This window comes from Aythya ferina (genome assembly GCF_964211825.1).
Source record: "Aythya ferina genome assembly, chromosome: 10".
In the NCBI taxonomy this organism is placed as follows: Eukaryota; Metazoa; Chordata; class Aves; order Anseriformes; family Anatidae; genus Aythya; species Aythya ferina.
Window position 1 is genome coordinate 6,971,751 of NC_140306.1, and position 26,978 is coordinate 6,998,728.

General features: G+C 46.2%; 1 protein-coding gene and 1 long non-coding RNA gene across 8 annotated transcripts in view; one reads left to right on the top strand and one right to left on the bottom strand.

The window, feature by feature from the left end:
- The window catches only part of ADAMTS9 (ADAM metallopeptidase with thrombospondin type 1 motif 9), a 76,488-nt gene that overhangs the window by 41,988 nt on the left and 7,522 nt on the right, over window positions 1–26,978 (top strand). For 2 of the 4 annotated variants that reach the window (XM_084531556.1, XM_084531558.1), the window contains 8 exons: window positions 11,990–12,157; window positions 17,113–17,286; window positions 22,051–22,221; window positions 23,534–23,728; window positions 25,621–25,753; window positions 25,983–26,077; window positions 26,235–26,329; window positions 26,425–26,558. In XM_084531556.1, coding sequence (XP_084387682.1) covers window positions 11,990–12,157; window positions 17,113–17,286; window positions 22,051–22,221; window positions 23,534–23,728; window positions 25,621–25,753; window positions 25,983–26,077; window positions 26,235–26,329; window positions 26,425–26,558 — 1,165 coding nt within the window. The remainder of the gene's footprint in view (window positions 1–11,989; window positions 12,158–17,112; window positions 17,287–22,050; window positions 22,222–23,533; window positions 23,729–25,620; window positions 25,754–25,982; window positions 26,078–26,234; window positions 26,330–26,424; window positions 26,559–26,978) is intronic. The other 2 variants (XR_014696607.1, XM_084531557.1) reach the window with 2 other exon arrangements.
- Window positions 1,149–17,215, bottom strand: LOC311442396. Of its 4 annotated transcripts, none has more exons than XR_014696622.1 (4): window positions 17,094–17,192; window positions 12,176–12,343; window positions 11,302–11,401; window positions 1,149–8,912 (listed from the first exon to the last, which is right to left on the bottom strand). It is a non-coding gene; the product is annotated as an uncharacterized lncRNA (long non-coding RNA). The 4 variants fall into 4 exon arrangements; XR_014696623.1 differs by lacking the exon at window positions 17,094–17,192 and having other exon boundaries at window positions 1,149–8,060; window positions 8,776–8,912; window positions 12,176–15,976; XR_014696621.1 differs by lacking the exon at window positions 12,176–12,343 and having other exon boundaries at window positions 17,094–17,215.

The following is a 26,978-nucleotide window of genomic DNA, read 5'->3' on the forward strand; positions in this document are numbered from 1 at the left end:
TTTACAAGTTGCCTGTTCTCTGCCAAACACAAAAAGACAGGGGAAAAATTGTCCTAAATGGCATCAGCTTCTTTGCAGGTACAAGTGTGTAGAGATGCATGTGCATGTCCCTAGCTGTCCCATGCACACTGACATAGAAACGTGTGCATCCACACCCCTGCTGTATTTCTACTCCCATATAAAACACGTGTGATGCACTGCGCAGAGGCACCTGTAAGCTATCCTCACGCATCTCTCTGCTGCTGGAGAGTTTGTCTGGCTGGGATTCCTCTACAGAGATGCTCTTGCAGTGGCTTTAGATCCTGAGTCAGGATCTAAGATGTTGTTTTGAGTCCTGCAGCTTTGAAATTCTCCCTGCCCAGAGCAGCAGCCCCTGTGCCAGTGCAAGTGCCACATGGGGCACCTCTGGTGTGCTGGAAACCATGGACCTGCCCGTTTTGGAGGGGCCGTCAAACAGATGTCGACTTTTAGTGGGTGTTTTGCAATAACAGCTTTTCAAGAAGATTTTTTAAAAAGGAAGAAAAAAGATAATTTGACTCAAAAGCACTTTACAAAGAGGCCTTTTTTCTCTTATAATGTATCGGACTTCCTTAATTGTCATGGTTTGATTGATGAGCCGTCTTGCTAGAACATAACCTCACTAGTTTCTGTGGATACTTCAGTAATGTGGATGCCTTCAGTAACGTTTCTCAATATTTTTCTCATACCTCAGTGATATGCAATAGCCATAAAACTGCTGGACTAGTGTTCATACGGTGCTTCACCAGTACAAGGGACAGTGATATGAAATGTTTCATTTGAGGTGCTAACATATCACTTGTACGCTGATAGTTGGTGCTACAAATGAGCGAGGAGAGCTAAGCAGAACTAGCAACCTGTGCAGCAGCTCTCTGGCAGCATTACCAGCTGAGAAGTGCTGCGAGCCTTTGTTACCCATGCTGGGACGTTTGCAAGAACCACAGGTGTGGACAGAGTTGTGTTGCGTTTTGGTGTCACTCAGCGTTCAGCCTCTTCACGGCTGGAGGGCTGCATCTGCTCCTCGGCTTAAAATGCAGGGTGCATTCCTAATGCAGGATGCAGTCCTGTATTTGGCTGTTCTGCTTTTTTTTTTTTTTTTTTTTTTTTCTTTTTAACCAGAAAAAATTCCTTTGCCTCTACTAAATCTCTTGCCTGTATTAACCTTGGTGGGTTGTCCCTCGCTCGGTCTCCTGGGAAGAGCTGGGATGTCGGGGCAGGGGCATCCTTCCCGCAGCATCTCCTTCCGTCTCCCCTCGGGGATGTGGACCCTGGTGCTCAGCACCCCCTCGCTCCCCTTCCCAGTGCAGGGGCTGCCGAGCCCAGCTCCAGTCACTGCCATGAAGTGACTTGGATTTTCAGGTCTTGCTACCCAAGTGTCATTTGGCTCTGATGGACCCCAGAGCTGTTTGAGGACTGCATTTTATCTATGGGGTCAACAGGGCATCGTGTCCCTCCTGCAAAATGCTCTATGTGTATGTCTACCTCGTGCTACTACTGTAGGTAGCAACGTCCAAATTTTTTCATTAGTGTGGAAGCACCTGATTTGCTTTAGCTCTGTCATCGGTTGCAAACATCATTCTGTAGCTGTACGTACTTCATCTGTTTGGATGGAGTGTCACTACCATATTTTTTTGGTCACTTTTGAAACAAGAGTATAGTATTAGCTGAAACTTTTCAGCAGTATGGATTTATGTATTTATGTAAAAGTGTATTTATTTTTCCAATATTGTTATTTAATTTTATATAAATATTGCATACATTTACAATGTTTAATGTTAATGTTGAACAGTGAAAAAATTAAAGACAAGTAGAATGTAATCATAAATGATTTTGTATAATGATTTCTTGAGTCTTGCTAAATTAAGATCATATACTTAGTTTTGGTAACTTTTACTAAATTTTCTGAAAAGGTTTACTTGCTTTGTTCTCCAACAGAAACTGTCATTCTTAATAATTAAAAAAAAAAAAAAAAAAAAAAAAACAGTTAAAAGTGTACAAATCATGAAGCTTGGTTAAACTCATTTCTTGCAAGCATCTGATTGGCTTAGCTTCACACAAGTTGGAATGAAATAAGTGCTATAAAATACGTACAAATGAAAGCCAAGAGAATCTGAAGAGTCCAACCCTCAGTCCTTAGGCAAAATTCCACTGCAGTTTTATACAGTAAACAAACGATTTTATCTGGCTGGTTAAATCCAGGTTTATAAAGATTATTAAATGAATAAACAGATTCTGTATGGAAATGATAATTTTATAATAGGAGACTGGTGAGATGCCGTGTTATTATGATGTACTTTCAAAGAGGACTGAGGGGAGGTGATACTTTTATTTCCTTGCTTACTTAAGAACATGTATTTAAACACTGCAGAACTGTAAGCTGTGTGATAGACCTGACTTTTTTATTAAAATGATGCTTTAGAAAACGTGCAGAGACTGTCACCAGGATACAGAGACTCTTTTTTCTCCTCTGAACGCCTCATGATGCAAACACAGATGTCTATACATGCTCTTGAATAACGAGAGGAAATCTCGCCATGTTCTCCAGAATGAGGGAGATGCTCATGGAGTGTTATTTGTGTCTTCCCTTAAAATACAAATCTAAACCCACTCCTCTCAGAGCAAATCTGCTCCTTGCCATAACCTCTGTGAAATTTTGGTGCTGGAGAGTTTATGCTAACGTGCACTGTATCCTGATACAACTTGTGAGTAACGCCAAATTCCCTTGTCATGGGCTTCTCAGTCTTTCCACGTTAGGAAGCAGACACAGATAAGGAAACACAATTATATCTCACAGCACTCTGCCCTGGGTCAGGCGGGTCAGTCCTTTGGACCTCATTGTGGTGGGATAGTAATTATTTGAATTTGACCTGTGGACAATGGGTGGGTGGCTTACTTCCTAAAGAGTCTTATAATTTTAAAGGTAATCTGCTCGGCTGAGTACTTATCGCTCTTTGGTATCAAGAGTTGGAGCTGCTAATGCAGTGGTTGGGTAGCTTGTGGAGCCTGGGAAGCTGTGCTGTGTGCTTCCTGGCTCTTATCAAACAGGCAGAAATGCTGGTTATCATGATTTTTGGCAGATCTTTTGATCAAATGGTGAAGAACTGGAAGCTTGTAATGAAATAATTAGAATATGAATTGGCTAGAATCCAAACCCTGTTACTGTCAATGGGAATGCAGTTTGGGGTTCAGATGCTGTAGCCTATTAGCCAGCACTGGAAGCTGGTGGTGCTGGTGGCTTTGCAGGGCTCCTTGGCTGTGTGCAGGGCTGCAGGTAATGGCAAAGTCTCTCTGGAGACGTGGGAGCACGAGGGCTGCCTGGCACACAGGAATTTCAATCTGAAAACGGGTGATGATGCAAAGTTTGGGTTATTTGTATTTAATTCTCTCAAAACCCCAACCCGTTGTTTACAAGATGCCCTCCCTGTGAAGCTTGCTGAAAATAGGCTGTTCAACAGCAATATTCTCCCTGTCGTTGTTCTGATAACATTCTTAGCAGGCAGTGTGTCAGCTCTTGCTAAGGCACAAGTGATAACCAGGGGCAGATTGGGTTGTAAGTGTATATAGCTCTGCTGTTCTCCTCCTCTCTTCTGCAGAAGATGAATTTGCTGTGACAGCAGCATTACTGAGCTGCGGCATGATCCTTTACACATGTTTTTGCAATAACAAAGCCATCCTTGAAAATGAAGTGATGGGCACGCTGAACTCTGCAGTCAGCCAGCGCTTCACATTGCTCTTCCTCTCCTTCATTCATACGATGTTGGTTCAGGCTCTGAGGCTGCGAGCCTGTATTTCTGTGTAGTGCCAGGGATTGTCAGAAAACAAATAATAACAATCCTACCCCTGGGAGCCTTGGGGGGAAGGACAAATGCAGCAGAGGAGGGCTGCACAGAAGGTCCCAGCACCCGTAACCCAGGCAGAGGGATGCTCTGTGTGTGGCTTGCACGTCCTCAGAAAAACATGTAGAAATAAATGCAGTGCAGATTTAATAAAGCTGATACAAACCAAAATAAGGACTTTGTAGCCTATGGATATCTTTAGCAATCTGTCTCCATCTCAGAGCTGTTTGCTCAGGCCGGCCCACCAAAGCTGCTGTCTCCCTGTCTGTCTCCTCTCTGGGGTCAGGCAGACCTCCTGACTGCAGGGACAGCTCTTTGGTGAGCTGATAAAAGGCAAAAAGTTGTCTGCTTTGGCTCCCCCGTCAGAAAAAGGCCTTTGACAGTGCAGACCTCTTTGCTTTGTTTAAAAACAAGCAAACCAGACCCGCCTCAGCCCTGCAGTACTGTGTGCCATCTATCCAGCTTCACCCAGCTCCAGCACTGCTGGAGGGGCAGAGCCGTGCCTGCCTGCTGCCTTCTTCCTGCCCTGCTCTTAATTTTCCATTCCATTCTTGCTGTTTGCCTGTTATCACCACTGGTCTTTTGCTGCCTCTTCTCCTTAAAAGATGAGAGCTCTGTAGGCTCAGTTCTGCTGCCCCGTTGTGCCATGCTGTGTGAGCAGGACTACAAGCACCAAAGCCCACCCATTATGCCTTAGGTGGGGACCCCACTGTGGTGCTCTGGGCATGTGCTTAGGTGCTTTGCTGCATCAATACCTCACAGGGTATTGATGCAGCAGCTCTCTGCTGTTGCAATCCCCATGCTTTGTCTTTGCACCTGGTGGGATCTGGTCTGGTGGTTAAATTTCACATCTCTTAGGCTGACGGAGAACTAAAATGACGAGGTAGCAGTGGTCTCTCAAACCCACCAGGTCCAGGGTTTGAAGGCTAAGGAAATGCCAGGGTACGAGCTGCAGAAAAAGCCAGCTCATTTGTTCTTCGTAAGCCTCTCCTGTTGTCGCTGCCAGCGGCAGAAGCTCGCTGCACCAGGGGCCTCAAGAAGGGTAATTCCTTGTGTCTTGAACCTCTTCTCTTCCCCACACCCCCAGGTGCTGCATCTCTTCCCAGTGTCTTTCCCAACTACATCAGTAATCCCTGATGTTTCCTACCCTACAAATAGTCCAATCCATGCCTCTGTCCTAACCTGCTGAAAATATTCACCTTTCTCCTCCTGGAGTGAGCAGGTCCCTCCTCTGCCCCTGCCCATGGCTCCCCTTGGGATGTTACACGATGCCCCTTGAGCAGGGGGCTGCAGGACCCCACAGAGGGGAAGGCTGCATTTCGTGTGCCTCCCTGGCTGCCTTTTACACTTCCCCTCTTACACATTTTCTCAGTGAGGTGGTTATTTTCCAGGCCACGCACAGCTGGCCTGAGCTTGACCAAAAGGTTTGGGGATTGCTGATCAGTGAGGAGTGGCTTCGGTCTCCGGGTCATGGATGGCCCCTCCATGGCTGTGGGCAGACCTGATGTACACACACACGCACACACTCACGCACAGGAGAAACAAATGATAAATGGCAATTTCGGGGAACATTTGTCTCCCAAAGCACTTTCTGTGCAGTGATTGCAATCTGTCAGACTGCAGCAGACACGTCCGAGCAGAAACACTTCCAAAGATGAGCTGTGAAGTTCAGCAACTTCCCACTGGTCCCTGGGCTGGGAGCTGGGAAGTCTGCCTGTGTTTTTGTCCATGTGCCAGGTTCCCACTGCATACCCCAAACTGCAATAATTGCTGTCGCTCAGATCCTAGGGATTGTAGCATTTAGAAGCAAGAATGTGTGATGATGAGGGATGTTAAGCATAAAGATATTGACTGTGTTTCTAACTTTCATGGTGACAGATTTGTGCAGTCATTAAGGAAAAACAATGCAGTTAATCTTGCTCCAAAGGCACTTAACGCTCTATTCATGTTTTAATTTTTACTAGCTCACAGGAAGGCGGGTGAGCCAGCAGCACGCAGGAAAATCTGCCTGATGCCCAAGACTAAGTGTTTGATCGCTGACAAAGTGTTTGATCGCTGGTGCATTAAGGCAAGATTTTTCTTTATAAAACTGGGGAGTAAGAAGCAGCCCCTTGCTCCTACAGGCACCCGGTGTGATGCACACCTGTGAAATGGGGCTGGCATTCTTTGAGGAACTCTTTATGTTGTGTTTCTCTCCATCCAACACTGAGAAATCCTATCCCTGAATGGCACTTCTAAGCGGTATTATAATACAACTGCTCACTGAAAAAACGAGGTGTCAGTTAGCCGAGGCTGCTTGCTGCTTCAATTGCTACTTTTTTAAAAGTGGCACAGCATGGAAAATAGGCTCCATCAGCCCCTTCCACATCCCATTATGCAGGCTTCCTCGGGTAGCTCACACATTTCCTCCTAATTTGAGGAAAAGTCTCTCCTCAAGTCAGTCCTCCTGCAGACTCTATTTGGTGATTTTTGCTTGTTTGCTGTTTAAGTTAAAAAGCCTGGAGTGGGGCAGGGACGCAGCTTTTAAAGCGGGCTCTCACAGCCCTGCTGATTTCTGCACCTGGCAGTCTCTGTAGGGATGTAACAATGTGAGTGGGAGAAGGAGGGGGACAAGGTGCTACCTAGCAGATGGGTGCTGTAGAAGGGAGATTCATGCAGCTTCTGCGGGTACCTGTTTCCAATATATCCTGTGAGGTTCTGCAACTTGGAGAAATTATTTTAGTGATTTAAGTGCTCAGGATGTTCAGTTTTAAGCGTTACCCTTAAGTGTTACCCATAAGTGTTATCCTTAAGCATTGCCTTTTCTTCATTCCTCACAGTTCTCCGGGGAGCCAGCACGGGTTGGACATTGCTTAAGGTTCTCCCAGACTCTAGGGCAAAACTGGGAGCAACTATTTCCTGAACAGCTCCTAAAGTGCTGCAGCCATGGGAGAATACGTGACATGGAGCAGCACCCTGGTGCTTGTCCCACCAACGCCTAAGGAGTTACCTGCTAAAATGCCTTGTTGCTTTGAAGCTAATTGAGTTGGTTTGCATGCCATGGAGCCTCTGGTGGTGGATAACACAAAGGCTCAGGCATTTTAAGACTTTCAGTAAGGAGTCAGCTGGCTAGGAACAATCCAGGCTTGTCTTGGTGGTGTCTCAGAATTCTGATGTCCTTTGTGCTCGAGAGACTTTAGAGGTACAGACGTCACGGGGCTGTGCCAAAGTTTCCAGAACCTGGTAGCAGCAGAATAAGTTGTAGCAGGAGGCTGATGAACACCAATGGGATGCTGAAATGTCACTGTGAGGGTGCATGGTTGGACTATGCTGGCAGTGGGAGAAGTGTGCTGACATCCAGGAGCACAGCTCCTAATGCAGATGGGATGTAAGAGCATGAAGCAGTGCTGTAGGACTCGGTGTTTTTTCTGTTTTATTTCATCTAGCACATGTTTCAGCTCAGACTGTTGGAAAGGATGAATGAGGGCTTACTTACGAGCGCTCACTTTCCATATAATCCTTAATGCGTGGAAATCTAAATCTACAAGGATTGATTTTAATTTCCTCTGAAAAGTTGCTCCTGGCAGAATCTGATAAAGACGTTTTAGTCTAATTCTTCTCAGTCCCCACCACTGCCCTTCCTGAGCTATCTGAGCATACCTATCTTGGGGAATTCATTTGGTGATCACCACAGCTTGCATTCATTATCTCAAATACCTCCCAAATCGTTCATTGATGCACAGGGCCTGGAAAAGCAGTCTGGCAGCATTTTCTGAAAGTTTCCATTTTTGGTGGAGAATTTACCCAGATTCTTGACTTACTCGCATTTCTGCCCTGTGTTTAGGTGGACATTTGGTGCACAAAGTTAATGAGAGCAGAGCTTCTCTGCTCCTTGGTGCTGGGGGCTGGCGATGCTCTCAGCAGCACAGCCTTGGCACAGGATCAGAACCTGGGCCCAGCCAGCCAGAAACTGTACAAATTTTTAAGAGCATTTTGGGTGCGGTGTATATTCTGTTTTGTTTTTTTGTTGTTTGTTTCCCTCTTGTTTTTCTTCCCCTGCTCCTAACCCAGTGAATCAGGTAGCAGCTGCCTTATTCTAGAAAGGCCTTACTCAACGAGGTGTACCCTCATCTTCCAGGAAGGCTGAGTAGGAAATGCAGTGAGGATTAGTATAAAGCAATGTGCACGTATTTGGTAAAGTAGCAAAATCTTCATCGTTCCTGAACTCTGAAACAGAAAACAAATTTCTGTGGAAACAAAAATACAAGCGTGTGCTGGAACAGAGCAATGCATTGCAGGAGAGATTTAGCATCATGTTCTGACCTTTCTGGAAACAGTTGGTACGGAAATATTTTTCTTGTATTTATTTAAACTGTTTTTGTTGCATTTATTTAAACTAAGCGGTGTATTTATTTGAAGAAATCAGCAGCATGCCAATCCACTGTACTTGCGTGATCAGTTTTGTGAACATGCCAATAAGCATAATTCCCCTAAATCTGTGCTCAAAAGCTTTGATCCTAATGCTGTAAGGAGGGACCTTTTATTCTTATTTTCCATGTAAAGCACCAGGTGTGACTGCGGTCGTTTTAAGGAGATAATAAAGATGATTGCAAGAGGAATGTTTACTAGCGTCCTTACCGCAATTGCTGTGGCTTGTTTTTTGAAATAGCCCTTCTCTGTTATTTTATGTGCTGCGTTAATAACCACCACCACGCGTTGTTTTTGGACCATCCTGCACACCAGGGAGAGGATAGCTGCCCTCGCAGGCCCAAATATCAGGGGTGCTGATATTTGTTGCCGTGCCTCTGCCTCAGGCTGGAGACAGCATTTCAGAGTGATGTTTCCAAGCACTTTGGCAGAGGCAGGTTGGCCATGGGCATGTCCGAGAGCACGTGATCCCCGAATCTAGGGAGCTGGTCAGTGAACAAAGTCAATACAGTACCTTGGCTGCACCTTCAGGGCTGGATCCAGAGGGAACTGAAAGCAGTAGGAGCCTTGCTGTTGGCTTCAAAGAGCCCTGGATGAGGCTGCTGTTCCACAGCCAGCCACCCGTCCACCCCCAGCACTTTGAAGTATTCTCTACAGGGAGGGGAGGAAGGAAAGAAAGAAAGAACGAAAGGAGTCGGTGAGAGGAGTGTTTTTGTCTGTGCTTTTCAAATGTTTAAAGAAGGCAAGGTCAACGCTTACCTCACCGTGGCATTGTAACTGATAGATATTGTAAGCGTTTCCAGAGATGAAAAGAGCCCTGCTAATGAAATGCAAAGTTCCTCCAGGGTCAGAAGTAACTGATGAGGGGACCGCAGTAGCTAGGTGCATTGCTCCCCTCAGTCACGCGGCAGTGAGATTAAGCACTGTCGAATTATTTTGTGCATGTGGCTCGCATATGCCTACAATCTACATGCCAAATAAAAGCTGGAAATAGCTGAGAAGAATTAGAAGGCAATTACAAGGTGGGCCCTTTGCAGAGGAATTGTTGGTCTCTAATTCTTGGTTACATCAGATCGTTCAGCCTCTATTGTCTGTCAGAGCAAATGAGATCATAACTCAAATGTGCGTGAAACCAAATGGATGTCTTAGATCTAAAAACGTACAGCTGCCTAACTTTAATGTACATTAAAGGCAAACATAGAAATGATTAATTGCAGCATCTTGAGAATTACATTCAAGTATTAACAAAATTAGTCTGATTATGTCTCAGCCTCAAAGTGCACCAACATGTGCCTGTAGCCCTGCCATGTTATGGCATCAGATGCCAAGATAAATGTCAGAATCTGGCTCCGCACCAAAGGTAAGCAATTTGTAGAAGGGGGTAGCAATTTTGGAAATTACTGGTACCATATTATTTGCAAGATTAAATGTTTATCAAACAACTTCAAGTCCCCAGAAACATACGTGTGTTATAAAACGATGTTACTTTTCCTTTACAATAAGTACCAGGCCCAATGTGTTTTTTAAATTAGAGAAAGCATGCACTTTGCTTTACTGGCTCGGGATGTGAGACAAATCAGTGCCCTGACCAAGCATGTGAATTTATGCTTTAGTTTTCACTGTCACCTTAAAGTGGTGTCGACCTGCGCAGAGAGCACTGAGGAGCACCTGAATTTTTCTGAAGTACCACTGTTGGCATTTAGCCCAAAGACACTAAAGAGGTGGACGTATTAGAAGTTTATAACTTAGTTTGTTAGGACTTGATGTTTTCTTCTCATTGCTGATGTTCGTTGCCTGAAGAGAGATGTTGAAAGAATGAAAAAATGAACTCCTGATGAGAGTTGAAGGCTTATAAAAGTAGAATAACAGTAACTCGATCTTTGTTTCCTATTGATACTTAAAAAAAAAAAAAAAAAAAAAAAAAGTGAAGTTTATGAAACTCAGTGATTTGTGAAAGTCTTATTTTGGAACAAAGGGACAGCATTTCCTGTTTTCCAGGCTTGAACGTTGGTCTTTGGGTTTCTTGGCCAATTGTGAAATAGCGGCTGGGCTGAGAAGAGTTCAGCCCCACCGCTACGTATACCAGCACAGGGCATGTGGGGATGAGAGCTTGGGGACAGGCTGTGCCATCAGTGTCACCTGGGGCACCCATATTACACAGCCAGGTCCGCCCTGACCTCCTAAAGGGTCCTGAAATCCCACTGACCTCAAGGGACGTTGGCTACCTCTGGTAGTGGTCTTTACAACAGGAAAACTGCCTTTTTCAGGGCATTGCTTTTGTATGTAAAGCTTTTACATAAGCTTTTAAGCAGCAACATCTGATCTTATGAGTTGCATCCCTTTCTCTCCACGTTTGCCTGAACTTTTTCATTTTGGAGCAAGTTACTGCTCTCTCACTGTTTCTTTGTATACCTCTTAACACAATGGGGGCTGAGCGATTTGGAAGTAGTGCTGTAATTTAAAATAATCACAGCTGTCAATGCAAGTGCCAATTTCTGGTCTAATGGATTTTCCAGAACTGCTACATATATAATCTGTAGTTTGTTAGGTTTCAAATGTATTCATAGGCAGAGAAGAGCTTGGGCTGTAATTTATTTCTTAGCAAATATACTGATGGAGTAGCTTCAAAAAGAAGGAGGAAGCTTTATCTCTGTGTGTTTGCTCCTTTCTGTAAAGGAAGCAGAGCATTTTATATGGAGAGATGGTTGGAGCAGTGTGTTTGTGCTCAAGGATTGAGCCAAGATGCCTGTGATACAGTACGTAATGAGTTGCATAACGTGTAATGAAGAAATTGAAACTGAGTCTCTGGGTGCATCATGCTGAGTAAGAGGCTTGTTCTACAAGAAACTGTCATATTAAATTCTTGTCGTGATTCCAGACCCCTTTGATTCCTAAATCTTTTGGAGGAGACTAATCTGAAATCAAAGTGAAGTTGCTTGGGGTTTGCATGCCAGAAATGGTCACATTTGAAAAAGTTCAGTGAACCTGCAGAGGGAGGTTGAAATTCGTTGCTTCACTACAAAGCTTGCAGCTAACATACCTGCTGGTTTCCTTTCTGCTTTGATTCTCCAGGCTCTGCCTTCTTCTGAGTTGTTTTCAAAATGCATAAATCTTCAGGATGAGCATGTCCTGGTTTCAGTCTTTGTTCAGAAGAAAAAAAAAAAAGTAAATCAGTCTACAGTGGTACAGGGTAAAACAAGCATGGAAAGACTGCATTTTGCTCCTCTGCCTTGTCCTCTGTGCTGTTACTTCCCTCTCTGAAGGTGTATATCACCCTTTACTCTCCTGTTTTACCAACATTTGACCCCCTTTTTTACCAAGGTAAATGGAAATGGTCCCTTTCAAGTACTGAGCAGATACTGAGGGCTCCCACCTTGATCCCCATAAGATGACTCTGCTCCTTTGAAACCACAGGAGCAGTGCCAGGAAATCTAGCCCCAAAGCCCATTGTCCCTGATGAATGCCAGCTTCTTCCTTCAATTTCATATTGGCATTCAGGGGGCTTTGACCACAAACATGAGATATGAAGTACAAATGGGAACATTTCCAGTTCCAGGTTATGTTCTGCCCCTCCGTATCCCCTCTGAATTTTGTGTGAGCTGCCGGGAGCCTGGGGATGTGCTTTTCGGTCCAGATGAAACAAAAATGCCCTGTGTAGTCATGGCCCATGTGGAACCGCATAGCTGGCCCTGCGTGAGAGCTGATGTGTTGTTACTTTATATTTACAGTGTTCTGTCTCCTGTGGAAGGGGCCAAAAGCACCGCACTGTGTACTGTTTGACAAAGGAAGGGAGGCATATAGAAGACGATTATTGCAAGCACCTTGCTAAGCCCAATGTGCAAAAGAAATGCAGAGGGGGCAGATGTCCGAAGTGGAAATCAGGAGATTGGGGACAGGTGAGACATGTTGTATACCTTTTTGCACCCTTTGATATTCTTCTGTCAAGTTGGCTAGAAGCTGGTTTTCCCGTCACTTCTGTCCTCTTGAATTTTACAAGGGTAAAAGTCTTGGGCCAGCTCCTCAGGTGGCGTAAAACAGTGTAGCTTCATAGGCAGCAGTGGAGCAGCACTGATTTGTACCAGCTGAAAACGTGGCAGCTTGCTTTTAGTATATAACTGAAAGCAAATTCCTTGTTGTATATTTTAAGCTCCCGCTAGAGAAGCCAAGAGTATGTAATATTAAAGAGAATCTACTATTTATTCATGTTTTTAATATTGTCATTATTTAAACGTGTCACATCCCAAGCAAGATCTTCCTCAGTTTTGAGAAATCTGAAATTAATTTTATTATCAGCTTCCTGGGAAAGCCTAAAGAACAGTCAGAGCTGTTCATTAAAAATGCTTTTCACTACCTTTTGTTTCCTAATAAGCTCATCACTTAATTTTGCTTCATTAAAAAGTCAGGCACTGATGCATAGAGCAGAGGCTGCTGGAAATGCGAAAGCGCTTGGAGTTATTAAGCATCTTGTTTGCTGAAAGCATATCTTGAATCCTTGTTTTCCTGAAAATAATGTCTTTGTCTTCACCTTGAATCTGCTGCATCACATTTTTAGCTCTGAACCTCAGTTCTCTGTCTACCTCATTAGTGTGCTAATCAGCAGAATTATTGAAAATCCCAGACTAAATGAACTGTTACCTTGTAAAACATCGTGTTCTCTTGCGATCTGTCTTCTACATTCAGGTACAAAACACCAATTCTCACTGTGTGCAAGTTCCCTAAAAGATAAATCCTTTACGTGTCTACTGGCACACAGGCGAACGTTAGGACTAGGACAGCATATTGTTGTTTAATGTCGACTATTAAGAAAGGAAATAAACCCATTGATGTTTTATGATTGTTTTCAGACTTGTATTTTATTTTTTATGCTTACCTTCGAATTCATGCAATAGCAGTGTTTGCCATTGCATTTGTTAAGGGATAAGTGTATGTTCACCATGGAGTTTCAGCTACTGAGATTGGGGTCCTTTACATCAGGACTGACTGAGAGCACCCAGGGGCACCCACCCAATGGGAGCTCTGCTCCCATGTTGACAATTAACCCCCTGCTTTATTATCTGCGGGACTAAACCCTCAGCTTCATATAGGAAGCTAGATTGAAAATAGAAAGCTATTATATGCACTTGTCATATCCTATTTGCACCTTATTTAAAGTGACTGCTGCTGAAAGCAAATTTTTTTTACAGCTAATAATTGTAAACATAATAATGTAATGGTCTGTCGATTGCTTTAAAACGTGCTAATTTTAATTGATAAAAGTAAGTGTTTCAAAATTCCCAACATTCCTCCGCATGATTGGAGTTAATTTTATGCAAGTGGAGAAAGAAACACAACTTAATTGGAGGACGAGGTGATTTATGGCCTGAGGTAATCTCTTGTGACTAGGCAATTAAGGAATATTTGTATGCTGATGAGCAGCGAGGAGCAGGCAGCACGCTCCCAGCACACTCTGAGCACCACACCGAGGGTGCTGCGGGTGCTCGGCGTGGAAGCACCCACTGCAACATCAACCCTGGCCTCAAAGCGTTTATGAGTAGCAAAGCCAAACCCCAAATGCAGCAGAGACAGCTTGCCCGGGGTAGTTTAATTATGTTTTATTCCCGCAGAGGAAATAGAAGTAGTTTGGAAGGAAGCGCAGAGTGCTGAATGCAACTCAGCTCTTGTCTTTGGGTGGGAAAATCAGAGGGGCTCCAGGAGGCAGCAGCACAGCTGTGGTGGTTCCACCAACTTGGTCCTGAGCTTGTTGTTATCCTGCCCTCCGTTTCTCCTCCAAAGCATTTGTTGGAAACAGGACAGCAGTTTGGGCACCCTCTGCCAAATCAAAGAGGAGCATGCTTGTCCCTGCAAGAGGTGTGCACAGCTTGCGGGGTTTTGCAAAAGATGTAACGCCGAGCTGGATGTAGATACCAGACTTGTTGGTGAGGCTATGAAACAGGCAGGGGCTCAGCACCCTGCTAGCCAGTAGGTCAGGATCTAAATGGGCACGGAAATGTGGCATCACCTTCCTTATCAGCAGTGACACTGGAGCTGTTCATAGGAGCCCGGTCAGTTTACTTTTAGGTATTATTAAACGAGCTTTCTGAAGGCCTGACTGCCATGTAAAAACAATCCCAAAGCCAAGCTGCTGAGAGCTGGGCACCTTTGGTTGTGGGTAAGCCAGCAAAGGTGTGTGTGAGAACTAAGGCAAGGTTTTCCTTTACAAGTGCATCCTCCCTGTCGACGCACAGAACATGTGCTGCACATGCCTTTAGGTTTTTTTTTTACTCCTTTTCCTTTTGGGAAATGCTTCAGAAAGATTAAAAACGAATCCCTGTCAGCAGTCGTCTGAGCCAAGCGCTCTGCTCCCAGGTGCTTTTCTCTCTGGATGCTTTGTATTCAGCGGCTGGGTAATTCTTTTCTGGATTGTTATGAATCTGCTTTCCTACAGCAAACCATTTTTAATATCTCTTAATAATCAGAAGGGAAGAAAAAAAGTCTTTTTCTCCAAGGTTTAAATTTGCTTGTGTTAGCACCAAAATGTCAGATTTAATGTGTTTGTATCTCCTAAATGCTATCAATTATGGCCATTTACCTTTCACTTAGTAAAAATACCAATATTTATTCTGCTGTCTGGCATTTACATATTTCAGCTACAGGCTGAAATCCTGCCTTGTGTTTTCATAAGGTAGAGCTTCTCCACGGCCGTGCTGGTGCTCTGCAGCTTGCTGGTAGACTTGCTCAGTAGGAAAAGAAGCATTCCTAGGGAAATGTATGGACTCCATAGGAAGGACAAAGAGGCTGCCTGGCTCCTGGCATCCCATAGGGGAAGGAATATATGGGTACAGCACAAGCTGGCTGCCCCAACCTGGATAGCTTCAGGCCCGCTCTGCTTGTAGCGTTGAGCAGAGCCAGCTGACTGTGTTTGCCCAGGACAGGTCACTGACCAGTATTCTGGATTAAAGCAGTCAGGATGAAACTGGTTCAAGACGTTGCCTTTTCGTGTCTCTGTAATGCCTCTTTGGGATTTTGAAGCCCGATGTAAATGCTACCGGGGCATGGCAGGGCTGAGGGCACTGTGGTGCCTGGGCCACTGCGTGCCCTGAGAGAGCCTTTGAGCCCTTGGCTAGGGGAAGCCTCTCTGTGCCCACTGCCAAGTAGCCAAGAAAAAGCTCTTTGCAGGAGGGCGTTTGCACATCTCTCCCAAGAGACATTCAGGACATGGCGGCCCCGGCCCAGGGTACCAGGGATTTCACACCCTGCACCAGTGCAGTGCTCCCATGGCACAGCCATCTGCGGATGGGGCTGGGTGGCAGCATTTATCCTCCTCAGCTTCATGGTAGGGGGAAAGTTTCACCCTGAGCATGCAGCAGAACAAGTTGAGGACTTTACCTGGAGCCTCACACCACCAGGGACCAACATCCCACTCTCAAAACCTGTGCTAGAGAGCCCCAGCACAGCTCACCTCCCTTACCACGGGGCTCCCAGACCCATGCTTCTTAGGTGGGTGATAAATGCTAACCGAAAGGCGTTTTAGAGCATGGTATGCATCCCGGTGTGTATGATTCTGCAAGTTTGTTGCCATTATTCAGTTTAAGCATCCCGTGTGGAATGCAGAGGACAAACAGCGCTGTTAATCACAGGGAGGCAGCGCAGCATATGGGAAGCATTTGCATCAGCAGTGACAGAAATCTAGCTGCTACCTTCCAAGTTATACACACACACAGAAAAAAAAAAAAAAAAGAAAAAAAAACCACCTTACAAATCTCTGAAGCCAGCTGAAAGTTTTCAGTCAGCTTTCTGAGGTCCTTTTGCCTTTATGGGGTATTTGCATAGCGAAGCATTACAGAGAAATACTCCCCAGAACTAGACAGGAGAGAATTGCTCCCCTGTTATGCGCCGCTAAATTCCCTGCCTTGAGAAGGTTCACTTCGGTGGCTGTTGAAATGTTGGGCCATAATCTCATTTGCTAAGTCCCTCCTAATATATTAATAAGGATGCTTATACTAATTGTTAATTCAGCAAAAGTTAATAGTAATAGCTGTGTTTTAAATGAACGCCTTTGATTTTTGCACACTTTCTTTTATAAACACCAATCCCTTCTGTTCCACACCTCCATAATAAACTTTAAGATCTAGCAAGAAAGAATCCATAGCAGAGAGAAGTTAAGTATTGCTAAACATGCTACATTATGCAGTCACAACAATAAGAAATGTTATGTGAAAGGAAAAAAAAAAAAAAAAAAAAACAACAACAAGCTGTTAAAAGCATTGCAGTGCAGAAAATAATTTGAAGATGTCTGAGACAGAGAAATTGAGGCTGTTCTCGCTGTGCCTGGAAGTGGGCAGATATGTGCCCACAGTATAATGAAGGAAATGTGAGGGGGGGAAAAAAGCAGCTAATTTAAAAAAGACATTTGTTTTCACAATGATACAGCATGTCCTGACTTCTGTGCATGTTTAGTGCATGCTGAAAGGAATTCCAGCTGTATAACTTTACCTCCTTGTTGCTGCACTCTTTCCTTCTGTATCATTCAAGTTTGCTTTTCCTTAAAGCCCACTCTGGTGATGCTGGTGGCAGTCGATGTACTTTGAACTCTTCCTTTTTGTTAAGAATGCATGAGAAGTAATGCACAGAGCCGTGCTGCCTCTGGTTTGCTGTGATTTAACGGCTCTCCTATCTTAGAGGCCAAAATTCCCTCTGGCTTCAGCGAAGCAGCAATTCCAGCCTCTGCTCTGCCCTTGCAAACATTTTCCCTCGTGAAGCAAGCGGTGCAAAATGCCTGGAAGTTTCAGCTCCGGCGTTTGCACCTTGCTGAAGGCAAAGCAGGGAGCGAGCCCCACGGCCACCGCCACTCACCTCTCATCCCTTCCTCCAGTGCTCGGTGTCCTGTGGCCGTGGCGTCCAGCAGCGCTCCGTGCACTGCCACGGTGGCTCCCCGGCAGCAGCCGAGGCGGCAGCATGCGACCCGGCGAGCCGGCCTCCGTCACAGCGGGACTGTCACCTCCCCGAGTGCCCCACGCACCGCTGGGCAGCGGGTGAATGGCAAGCGGTAAGTGGGGCCCCCCGCACCGCCTCCCTTGGGCTCTCGAGCGTGAGACGATGCTGGAGGAGGGTGGGGGTCTGGGTCCTGTGCCCTCCTTTTATTTATGATTTGGGGTTGCAAGCAGGGCTTGCTAAAAAAAAAAAAAAAAAAAAAAAAAAAGATGCTAATGCACCCTGGCTGTGCCCCTTTCCGCACTCTGCTGGAGGGGGAGTGGAGAAATACCCCGGTAGAATTAGTTTCTTGCTTCATGCTGCCCTGTGTTTGGCTGGGACTTATGCAAATATTTAGCGGATTTTGGGTCTGGTTCGTGAGGCTGGGCTGTGACGCTCCTCGGCTGGAAGACTTCTTGAAAGAACGGGTGGATGTCGGTGATTGTCCCTTTCCTCCTCCAGCTCCGTCTGACAGCTGCTGCTGTCACTGAGCTGCCCCAGATGCTGCCAAAGCTTCTTGCTTAGCGTGGAAATGAGGTCTCCCAGGGGTGATGGTGGCCAGAATCAGTTCCAGCAAAGCCACTCTGGAGCAGGGATAGAGCTGGGGTGGCTCAGAGAGCGCCCGGCAGTGCAGGTGAAGGATGGCCAGAGGCTGCGTGCGCCCAGCTGCCTGCTGGTGGTCCTGGGGATGGGCTGGTGGTGTGCTGGTGGTCCTCAGAAGGTGGCTAGCAGTCTGTGGCTACCCAAATTGCTATTGAGGAGATGCAGGGCAGGGTCAGAAGTGCTTGGGGCAGGAGGAGGTGAGTGGCTGGAGGACAAAGGACTGCTCTCCCAGGCCCGTCCTCACGGTGCAGGGTGCTGCCAGCCTTGGGAATGGGACCAGCTCTGGGGGAGCTGCCTCTGGTGGTGCAGGACACATCTACTCCTCACATCCATGCAGGGGATGCCTTTGTCCTGTAGGCGAGAAGCCCCCACCCCAGCTGGGGACCAGGACAAACATTAATGAAGCAGGGGCTCAGCTTTCCTTGGCTCTCAGACTGCTTTCATATTGCTCCTGAATTGCACAGGGGGGGCGTCCTGAAGCAGGACGAAGTTGTTTGAGATGCCTTCCCCTGCCCAGGCAGTGGAAATGCAAAACAGGGCCTCCAGCTCCAGTAACAAAGGATGGGGAGGTGCTGCCAGCGCAAAGTCTCGCTGTTCAGACACTTCCAGAGCCCCTATTTAAAAAGAGAAGAAGGAAAAAGAGAGGGAGGATAAGAAAAGACAATTTACTGATGAAAGAGAAAGCATTTTGTGCTTGCAGAGGCTGTGCAACAAGCACTGCAGCCAGAAAAAAAAAAAAAAAAAAATCTCTGTGAAAGCTGCATGTGCTTTCCTGAAGCCTTTCCTTCCCTGCTGGCTCGTGCTCAGCGCGCTGCTGCTGATCCAACAAACCTGCTGCTGCGCCTCGGCCCCACCGGGACATCGCAGACAAGTTCAGCTTCCTCCCCTCCACTGTGCCTGAGTGAAAATGCCACTTTTCCCACCCCATCCCTTGGTCCCCTTTCCCTTAGTTCTGCAGCTTCTCAACCCAGTGGTGAGAGTCCCCTGCCTGCCCCGACCCCAAGCCCTAGGGGTGGACCCAGGGGAGCCTCAGGGCTCCCCACTGCACCAAGGAAATCCTTAATGTTTTACCCAGCTTTTTATTCCAGGGGAGCTTTGTTAGCGGGGTGACTTGAAAGTTTCCTCATCCATAAACAATGGTTAATAGAAACATGCAAGCGTCACCCGATGCGAGCTCCCCCCTTTGGCTGATCCCAAACAGTTCTGAGCACTTCTTATTTTGTTCTGATGCACCCGAAGCAACATCACCTCCTCTCCAGCCGTAAGTCCTGGCTGCAAGTTATCTGTAGCGAGGAGACACAGATTGCATTAGCATTCTCTGAGCAATGAGCCCTAATTGACATGAAAGGCAGGATGCAAAATAACATCCCAGCACTGTCTTGTTCTTGATTTCTTATCTTTAAAGGGAATATGTCAAGAGTTTTTTTTTGTTTGTTTGTTTTTGTTTTTGTATTGCTCCATTTTGTTGTTGTTTAGAAAAAGCTCATTTTTGCTGATGAAAAGTAAAAGGGAACTTATTGGGAACCATTTACCGATCTGTTATGGTATGGTCGTTAATTAGCTGTGCCCACACCGGGGAGGAGAACATCAGCAGAAGGGGCCTGGGTAATGTCAGAGTAAAGCCGAGGGCAGGGTCACAGAGAAAGAGGGGAAAGTGGTGGATAGAGAGTTTTTTTACATGAGCTTGTGGGGAGGGACAGTGCCCAGCTCTGGAAACTGCAATGTAATTCTTGAATCTTTGACATTTTCTTTTTGGGGCAAAATTAAGCCATCCTTGCATGATTTGGATTCCAGAGTCACCCAGGGGATGTCTGAAGTGGGGTTTCTTCCCAACTGTGTTTCAGAGTTAGATTTAGGAGAAAAAAAAAAAAGAAAAAAAAGAAAAAAAAAAAGAAAAAAAAGAAAAAAAAAAAAAAACAATGAATGCTTGCACAAAGCAATGCCTTTGGGATTTAAAATTTTTTTGTTATTATTACTTGTCTAAAATAGCTGCAGAGCTGCTTGAAACCATCCTTAATTTGAACTGCCAGGAAAACAATTCAGATTTTGGGAAATGGGGCAAAAGAGACAAATACTGTCACATGCCTAGCCAGTTTTGAAGTTCTTGCTGTCCATCCCTGTTGACCCCTGCTGCTGCTGTTTTCTGTGAGGTTTCGATCGGTCACGAACACGAGATTTCATACAAAATCTGTCCCCATTCCAAAGGACAAAAACAACCTTTCTGTGCTAGCTGGGATGCCCATTTTCTCTGGGAGTTATGTTTTATAACCTTGCTGTGGCTGATTGGAACCTCTACAATGTTTCTTTGAATTGTTTTATTATGGTCTCTCTGTCTTTGTACTGTATTTAATATCTCAGTGGAATTATTTTAATTGCCAATTATCCCCCAAAATACAAATAATCAAACTTCAATTAACTGATGGTAGCAAGATGTGCAGAGCTGGCGCAGCTTTAGTGATCCATATGACCATTATTTGCGGAGGAAAAACAAAGTAGGGTGGCATATGTTTCAGAGTGCCTATCTCCCATCAGCAGTCAATGGTTTTAAACGAGGATGGGCTCATTTGGTCTCATTTGGGATGTGAGAGCTGGTCCTGGCCAGTGTCAGAAGACCCTTTCACAACAAAGAGATTGTTCACCCACCTAAAGTTAATCAAATTTAGGCTTAAGTTTACATGAGGAAGGGGAAACATGAGACCAGGGGAGCTTTGGGCATCCCGCAGCCATGCCCTGCTGTGGTGAGTGCCTGCTCAGGGAAGCCACATGGGTTATTTGCAATAACCCACTTCCATGTTTTCCTTACATAACATATCAGAGATGGGCAAATACAGCAAAGTTTCTTTGCTCTCTGGCTAAATCACTCTCCAGCAAATTCCTCCAGCCCCCGTAGCACCGCCGTGTTTCAGCACAGACCTAGAAGCAACTTCTACTGCGAGGACTTAGAGTAAGAGAGTAAATAAGGTTGAAAGCACACGAAGCCCTTGGGGTCTTCTGGAAAACTGCAGATTTTGCAGTGCTGACTGTTGCCTAAGAGCTGCCGAGTTATTCCCTTGGAATAAGCTCTGCTTTGTAGGGCTGGCTCCCCTTCCTGCCCCCCGGCTTGTGTGCTTACTGGGTCTTTACGACAAATATTATGCTGTGTATTGATTTGGATTTTTAAAGCCCTCAAATAATTTGCCATCCTCATCCTGACAGCTAATTACAGAAAGCGGGGTTCCTGCATTTTGCAATTAGGTGAACTCTCCAAGATCTTGCTAATTGCAGGTGAGCCAGGAGAGCAGGAGCTGCTTCAGGGAGCTGAAAGCAGTGTTCAGATGGTGAGGCTGTAACTAGATTAAGCTGACACGGTCCTACAAGCATAGGTGACTTCAAACGGTGTTCCTGTGCTGATAGAGATGGTCTGGTTGGACATCTTATCCTTTCCTTAGGGCAAGAAGCTCCCTGCACGTTCCATAAAATGAGTGCTTTCATGCATTTTTCTCTTTGTTAATCCAGTTAGTTCAAAGCATTAGAAGCCTATTACAGATGAGAACTTTAAGAAAATATGGTTTTACTGGGACAGTCACCGTACAGTGATTTATTTCGTTTTATTTGTATTTTTTGCAAGACAAATTGCTCCCGGGAGCATTGCAAGGGCTTTGCGGGTGGCAGACACAGCCTCACAGCCAGGCTGCTTTTCTGAGATGCACAGAGGAAGAGTCGAGCCCTTCATGTCCCCAGAAGACCTCAGGGAGCGTTTGTGCTCGGACAGCCTGGGACGCTCTCAGCGTGGTTCAGGGCAGTGTTCAGAAAAGAAAGGAAGCAGAAGGGTGCTCACAAGGCACAATGAGGGGCGTGACGGCCTGTGTCATGCACGGGGCAGCTGCCTTGTCTTTCTCCCAGCAGCTCTATTTAGTAGGGGACAAAATGATGGGGCTTGGCCCCTTTTTTCCCCCCTTGTCCTGGTGTGGCCCCTCTGCATCTCTTTTTGCTGTCACAGCTGGATCCTTCACCAGCCCCATCCCATACTCTGCTCCTCCCCATCCCTACGCTTTGCCTTGGCACCTCCTTGCATCAGGGACAATTTGTCGCAATCATCCTTAGATTTGCCCCAATTAATACCATGAGATGCCCACACCGAGCCCAGACCCACAGGCTCACTCGGGCTGGTGGGGGAAGGATGTACTCGGTCTGGGGGTGCGGGTGGATTTGCTGCAGTCCCTGGTGCGTTGGGTGAGCTCTTTTTTCCCGCGAGCAGTGCGTGAAGACATGTGGCGAGGCGTCTCGGTACCGCAAGGTGGTCTGCATGGACGAGAGCAAGCAGGAGCAGAGCAGTGCCTACTGCGACGCCAGCAAACGGCCCCCTGAGATTGAGAGCTGCCAGCTGCCGCCCTGCGAGTACGTCTGGATTACTGGGGAGTGGTCGGAGGTGAGTCCCCATCCCCTGTCCCCATCCCCGTCTCCATCCCTGTCCCCACCACTCCCTCCTCCTCTCGCCGCCAGCCTCGCTGAGATATTGCAACCCAAATCAAAGGTGGCAGGGCAGCGCCGTGTGGTTAAGCGATTATTTGTTGGTTTGCTTCTCTGTGCAATTTCCCTGCTGGACAGGTGGAGAAGGACTGCGAGAGACAACAAAATATTGAATTTTCTCCCAAAGCATATCACATCCAGCAGGCACCCTCCTTGGTTTTGTGCCATTTTAATTTATTATTATTATTATTGTTATTGTTGTTGTTGTTGTTATTATTATTATTATTATTATTATTATTATTATTATTATTATTATTATTATTATTATTATTCCCACCTTGTCCTGGGATCTCTGGGGTTCCACAAGTCTGCAGCCAGGTGCAGGGTCCATGTCTGGAAAGGCACGCCTGGATGTGACCACGGGGACACATCCTCCTCAGTGTCAGATTTGCTCTCACACTGGGAGAAGGCTTGGCAAGGGAAATAGATGGGTTTTCTTCGCAGCAGGTGCTCCATGCGGGAGGACCCAGGCTAATCTTAGGCTGTTTCCTTCTGCAGCGAGCGAAGGATTAGTTTCCACTCGGAGGAACAGCAGAGGGAAGTGACGAGGCAGTTGCTGACACAGCACTGATTAAAAAGAAAGAGCAAGAGAAGGGAAAAAGCAAACATGCCGGGAGTGAGGGGGAGGAGAGGCACACAGCCTGAGATAGCACAGGAGGACAAGAGGTGGAGATGGGAATGTCTCCAGCAGCCCAGTCTCCTGGGTGGTGTTTTGGGAGAAATATTAGGGTGCCTATGAGCCCTGTCCCTCTGCCCACAATCCATCTGTGGACCCTCAGCCCCATGAAGATGAGGTTATGGGCAAGGGCAGGCAGAGCTGAAGTTTACAAGGAAAGCCTTCCCTTTTTTCCAGCTGTTCCCAAGCACCTGCAGCTCAGGGTCAGTCTTGACTGCGTTCTTTCTCTATGCACCCCATGGCCAAAAAAGAAATAAATAAAGAAATAAAACCCCAATAATGGAGACATTTCTGAGTTTAGGATCCTCTTCTCCTCTCTTTGCTCATGGAAAGGGAACTTGTGGTCTGGAGCCCATGCGGGACAGGGGTCCTGGAGCAGTGCAGGGAGGCACTGGGGCTCAAAGGCAGCATCAGGCCCCAGCCACGTGTAGCCAGTGCTTGTGGCTGGGTTAAATAGTTATCAGTGATCCCTCGCAGCACCTTGTCTTGTTCACCACGAGCGTGAAGCACTGACAGGCGCTTCCTCTGCCCCCAGTGCTCCGTCACGTGCGGCAAGGGCTACAAGCAGCGCCTGGTGTCATGCAGCGAGATTTACACCGGCAAGGACCACTACGAGTACGGGTACCAGAACACGGTCAACTGCCCCGGCACGCAGCCGCCCAACATCCAGCCCTGCTACCTCGGCGAGTGCCCCGTCTCGGCCTCCTGGCGCGTCGGCAACTGGGGAAGCGTAAGTTTAGTGACTTTTTTTTAACCAAAAGAAACTGGAACGAACTTATCTATATGTATGTTTATTTTTTTACACAGGGGGCACGTTCCTAAGGTTTGGCAGGGGGATGCTGAAAAGTTGTATAAATGAACGCACCGAATGCCTTGGTGTGTTGTAGGGTGAGCGTAGGGCCTGCTGCTCTACGCTGAACCCCATTGTATGGGGGATTTACAGCAGCCATGAAAGTCACAATCTCCATAAAAATTCAGATGTAGCTAAAATTTGGAGCCATACTGAATGCTTAGTCAGAAAGTGGGGTCATTGCCAGAAAAGGGCCTGAATCCCTTGAGCTAGAGCAGCGGGAGTGATGCATTGCTGGCAGCCGGGGTTGATCTTGCCTGTTCATGTGTGTGAGCAAGATGTGGGAGCCAGCAGAAGGCCAAAAGATGGGTAATTTGAGCCTTAAAAGGATTTTTCCTTCTTCCCCCCACCTTCTTCCTCCTCCTTCCAAATGCTGGGACAGGGCAGGGGAAGGAACTTAACCTTTCTGTAAAAGTTATTTGTGCCGACCCATTTCTGGGGCCTGAACTACAAGATCAGATTTTAGTTAAGGTGATAACATTTCACTTCTTTGGGCTTCTGACATTCTTTGAAATGTGGTGTTTCTCCCATAAATTTGATTTATTAACCCAGCTCAGGCATTTGTAGGAATTTGTCAAACCTTTACAAGGCAATGAGGGTCAAGTCAAGCAAAATGCAGTGGAAGCTGTCACAGTAAATGGCAGAGCTGTTTGAAACCTTAGTTCCTCGCGCCCCACAGGAAGCCTCAGATCCTCCCTGCGAGTCAGGGCAGAGGAGTTACAGCAAAGAGCTCAGCCTCGATTAATTGGCATTTCCCCCCAGAACTTCAGTGCAAAATACCCAACTCGTTAATGCACCTCTGTCGAGAAGAGTATCCATTTCAGAGAGCAAGATCTCTATCCCTGCTTGGGGCTGCTGTACATACCAGGGACTACAAAGTGCCGTGACCCTTCTCACCTCTGATTTTCTGAGGGGTTCGGTGTAAATTACCATCACCTTTGATGGACAAATAGAGCATGCTGCTCTGCTCCATCGTGAGGTTTTATGGATTTGGAACTGATAAAGAGCAAACGCCAAGCTGCGAATGGCGCGAGCTGCTGAAGGCAGTCTCCTTCACGGCGTGCTGATGCACACAAAGCATTTCCAAACAGGTGAGCACCCTCATTTTCTTGGTGGCCTAAGCTGGTGCCTGTGGACAGAGCTGATTTTCAGTTCTCAGGTACAAAAATAACAAGGTACAGAGGGTTAGCAAGCATCTGGGCACAGCCCGTGGCCTGCTGCTGCAGCCAGCTGGGCTGAGCTGCTCAGGACCTCCAGTGGCCACTGGTATTGCAGCCTTGGTTTGGACCATGGAAGGATGACCCAGAATTTGCACAATGTAGTCATTTTTCCAGAGGATAAGGAGGAATAGAGCTTGCAGGCTGTGTATTTTGGTGCAATTTGGTTAGAAGACAACAAACTCTGTCATGGTTGCTCAGAGGTCAGTGAGTGGCAGGGGAGCACTTCTAGCATTCAGGCCTTCTGGTGAACGTTTCTTCCTTGTGCAACCTTCCTACTGCAAAATGAACATTTTTGCTTGAGCACAGGTCTCATCCAGTAAAGTATGTAAGTGCTAAGTGAAGTATAGTCTTCTTGAAATAATTAAGGATGATGATAATAATGAAAGGATTAAATAATCAAAGGGACTACTTGCCTGATTAAAATTAAGCCTTTGTGGGATTGGGACCTCTGCTGCTGTCTCTTTATACAAGGGAAACTGGCTGCCTCTGTTCTTCTAGTCCAGAGCCCAAAAGCCCTTGAGATAAAATAGGAACCTCTGTCTCGTCTTGCAGTGCTCTGTGACCTGTGGCATTGGAGTCATGCACCGGTCAGTGCAGTGCTTGACAAATGATGACCAGCTCAGCAGCTTGTGCCACGCGGATTTGAAACCCGAAGAGAGGAGGATGTGTCACAACGTCCATGACTGTGAGTCTGCAGCTTTGCACCTTTCTTTCCTTTTCTTGCACCTTGAACTTCTGTTCACTCACGGAGATGTGCTGTATTTCCAAGCTCTGGGGCCATCCAACAAAGCACTAAGGCACTTCAGGGAGCTCTCTTAAAAATAAACATCTTGTCTTGAGGCTGTAGATGTCTCATAAAAGAAATGTTGATGTACCATTGCTCAGTGACTGTAAGTATTTCTGTTTTGTTTCAGGTGAATTACCAAGGAGTTGCAAAGATGTTAAAAGTCTCAAAGGTGTCACTGACGACGGTGAATATTTCCTTAAAGTCAAAGGGAAGACATTAAAGGTGCGTTTCAGCAACAGATTGATGGTTTATGCATTTCCCAAAGGTGCAAGAGGACCCTGCATGTGCTCCTCACTTCCACTTGCATTTTCTACCTCCAGTTTTCTAGGCATTCCTTTTGCTTGTGATGCCTGTCAAAATTACAGCTTCTCTCTTTCAGGTGTATTGTTCTGGGATGCAGACTGACAGCCCAAAGGAGTACGTGACCCTTGTAAATGGGGACGCAGAGAATTTTTCAGAAGTGTATGGATACAGGTAAGAAATCCCTTTAATTCTGCGCTTTCCAATGTTTTTGTTTGCTATGGCAATATTTTCCTGTCATGAGTAGAAAGGGTTTTCTTTTGATTTAGATTGCATAACCCGACTGAGTGTCCGTATAACGGGAGCAGACGAGAAGACTGCCAGTGTAGGAAAGATTACACAGCAGCTGGGTTTTCCACCTTCAGCAAAGTAAGGCTGGACCTGAACACTATGCAAATAATAAGTGAGTAAAAAACAGGGCCTTGCCATTAAAAAACAATGTTTATTTTACATAAATGTAGCTGTAATTACAAGCAAGCAGAAGTAGTCTAGTGAAGGTTATTCCTGAGCTCTCCTATTAAAAGCTGCTTTTAGACCTGGTCACCTTTGCACTTAAAGGCTGCAGCCCGAGCACATCAGAGATTCACAGTGACAGCCTTGGGGCAGTAGGAAGGTGAAGGAGGCTCTTGGCAGAGTCAGACCTGGTAAAATAACTGGTGTTGAGAGTGATGGAGAGGGGGCTGTGGGTTTGCAAAGGGGAAGGTAATTGTAGCTGTGCAACACCAGTGGTACCCTGTGACCCAGCATGCGAGGGAGCTGGGAGGTATCCCCACTGCTCAGGTACAGTTTCAGTCCCCTTGGCTCCAAGGATGCTCTTAGTTTC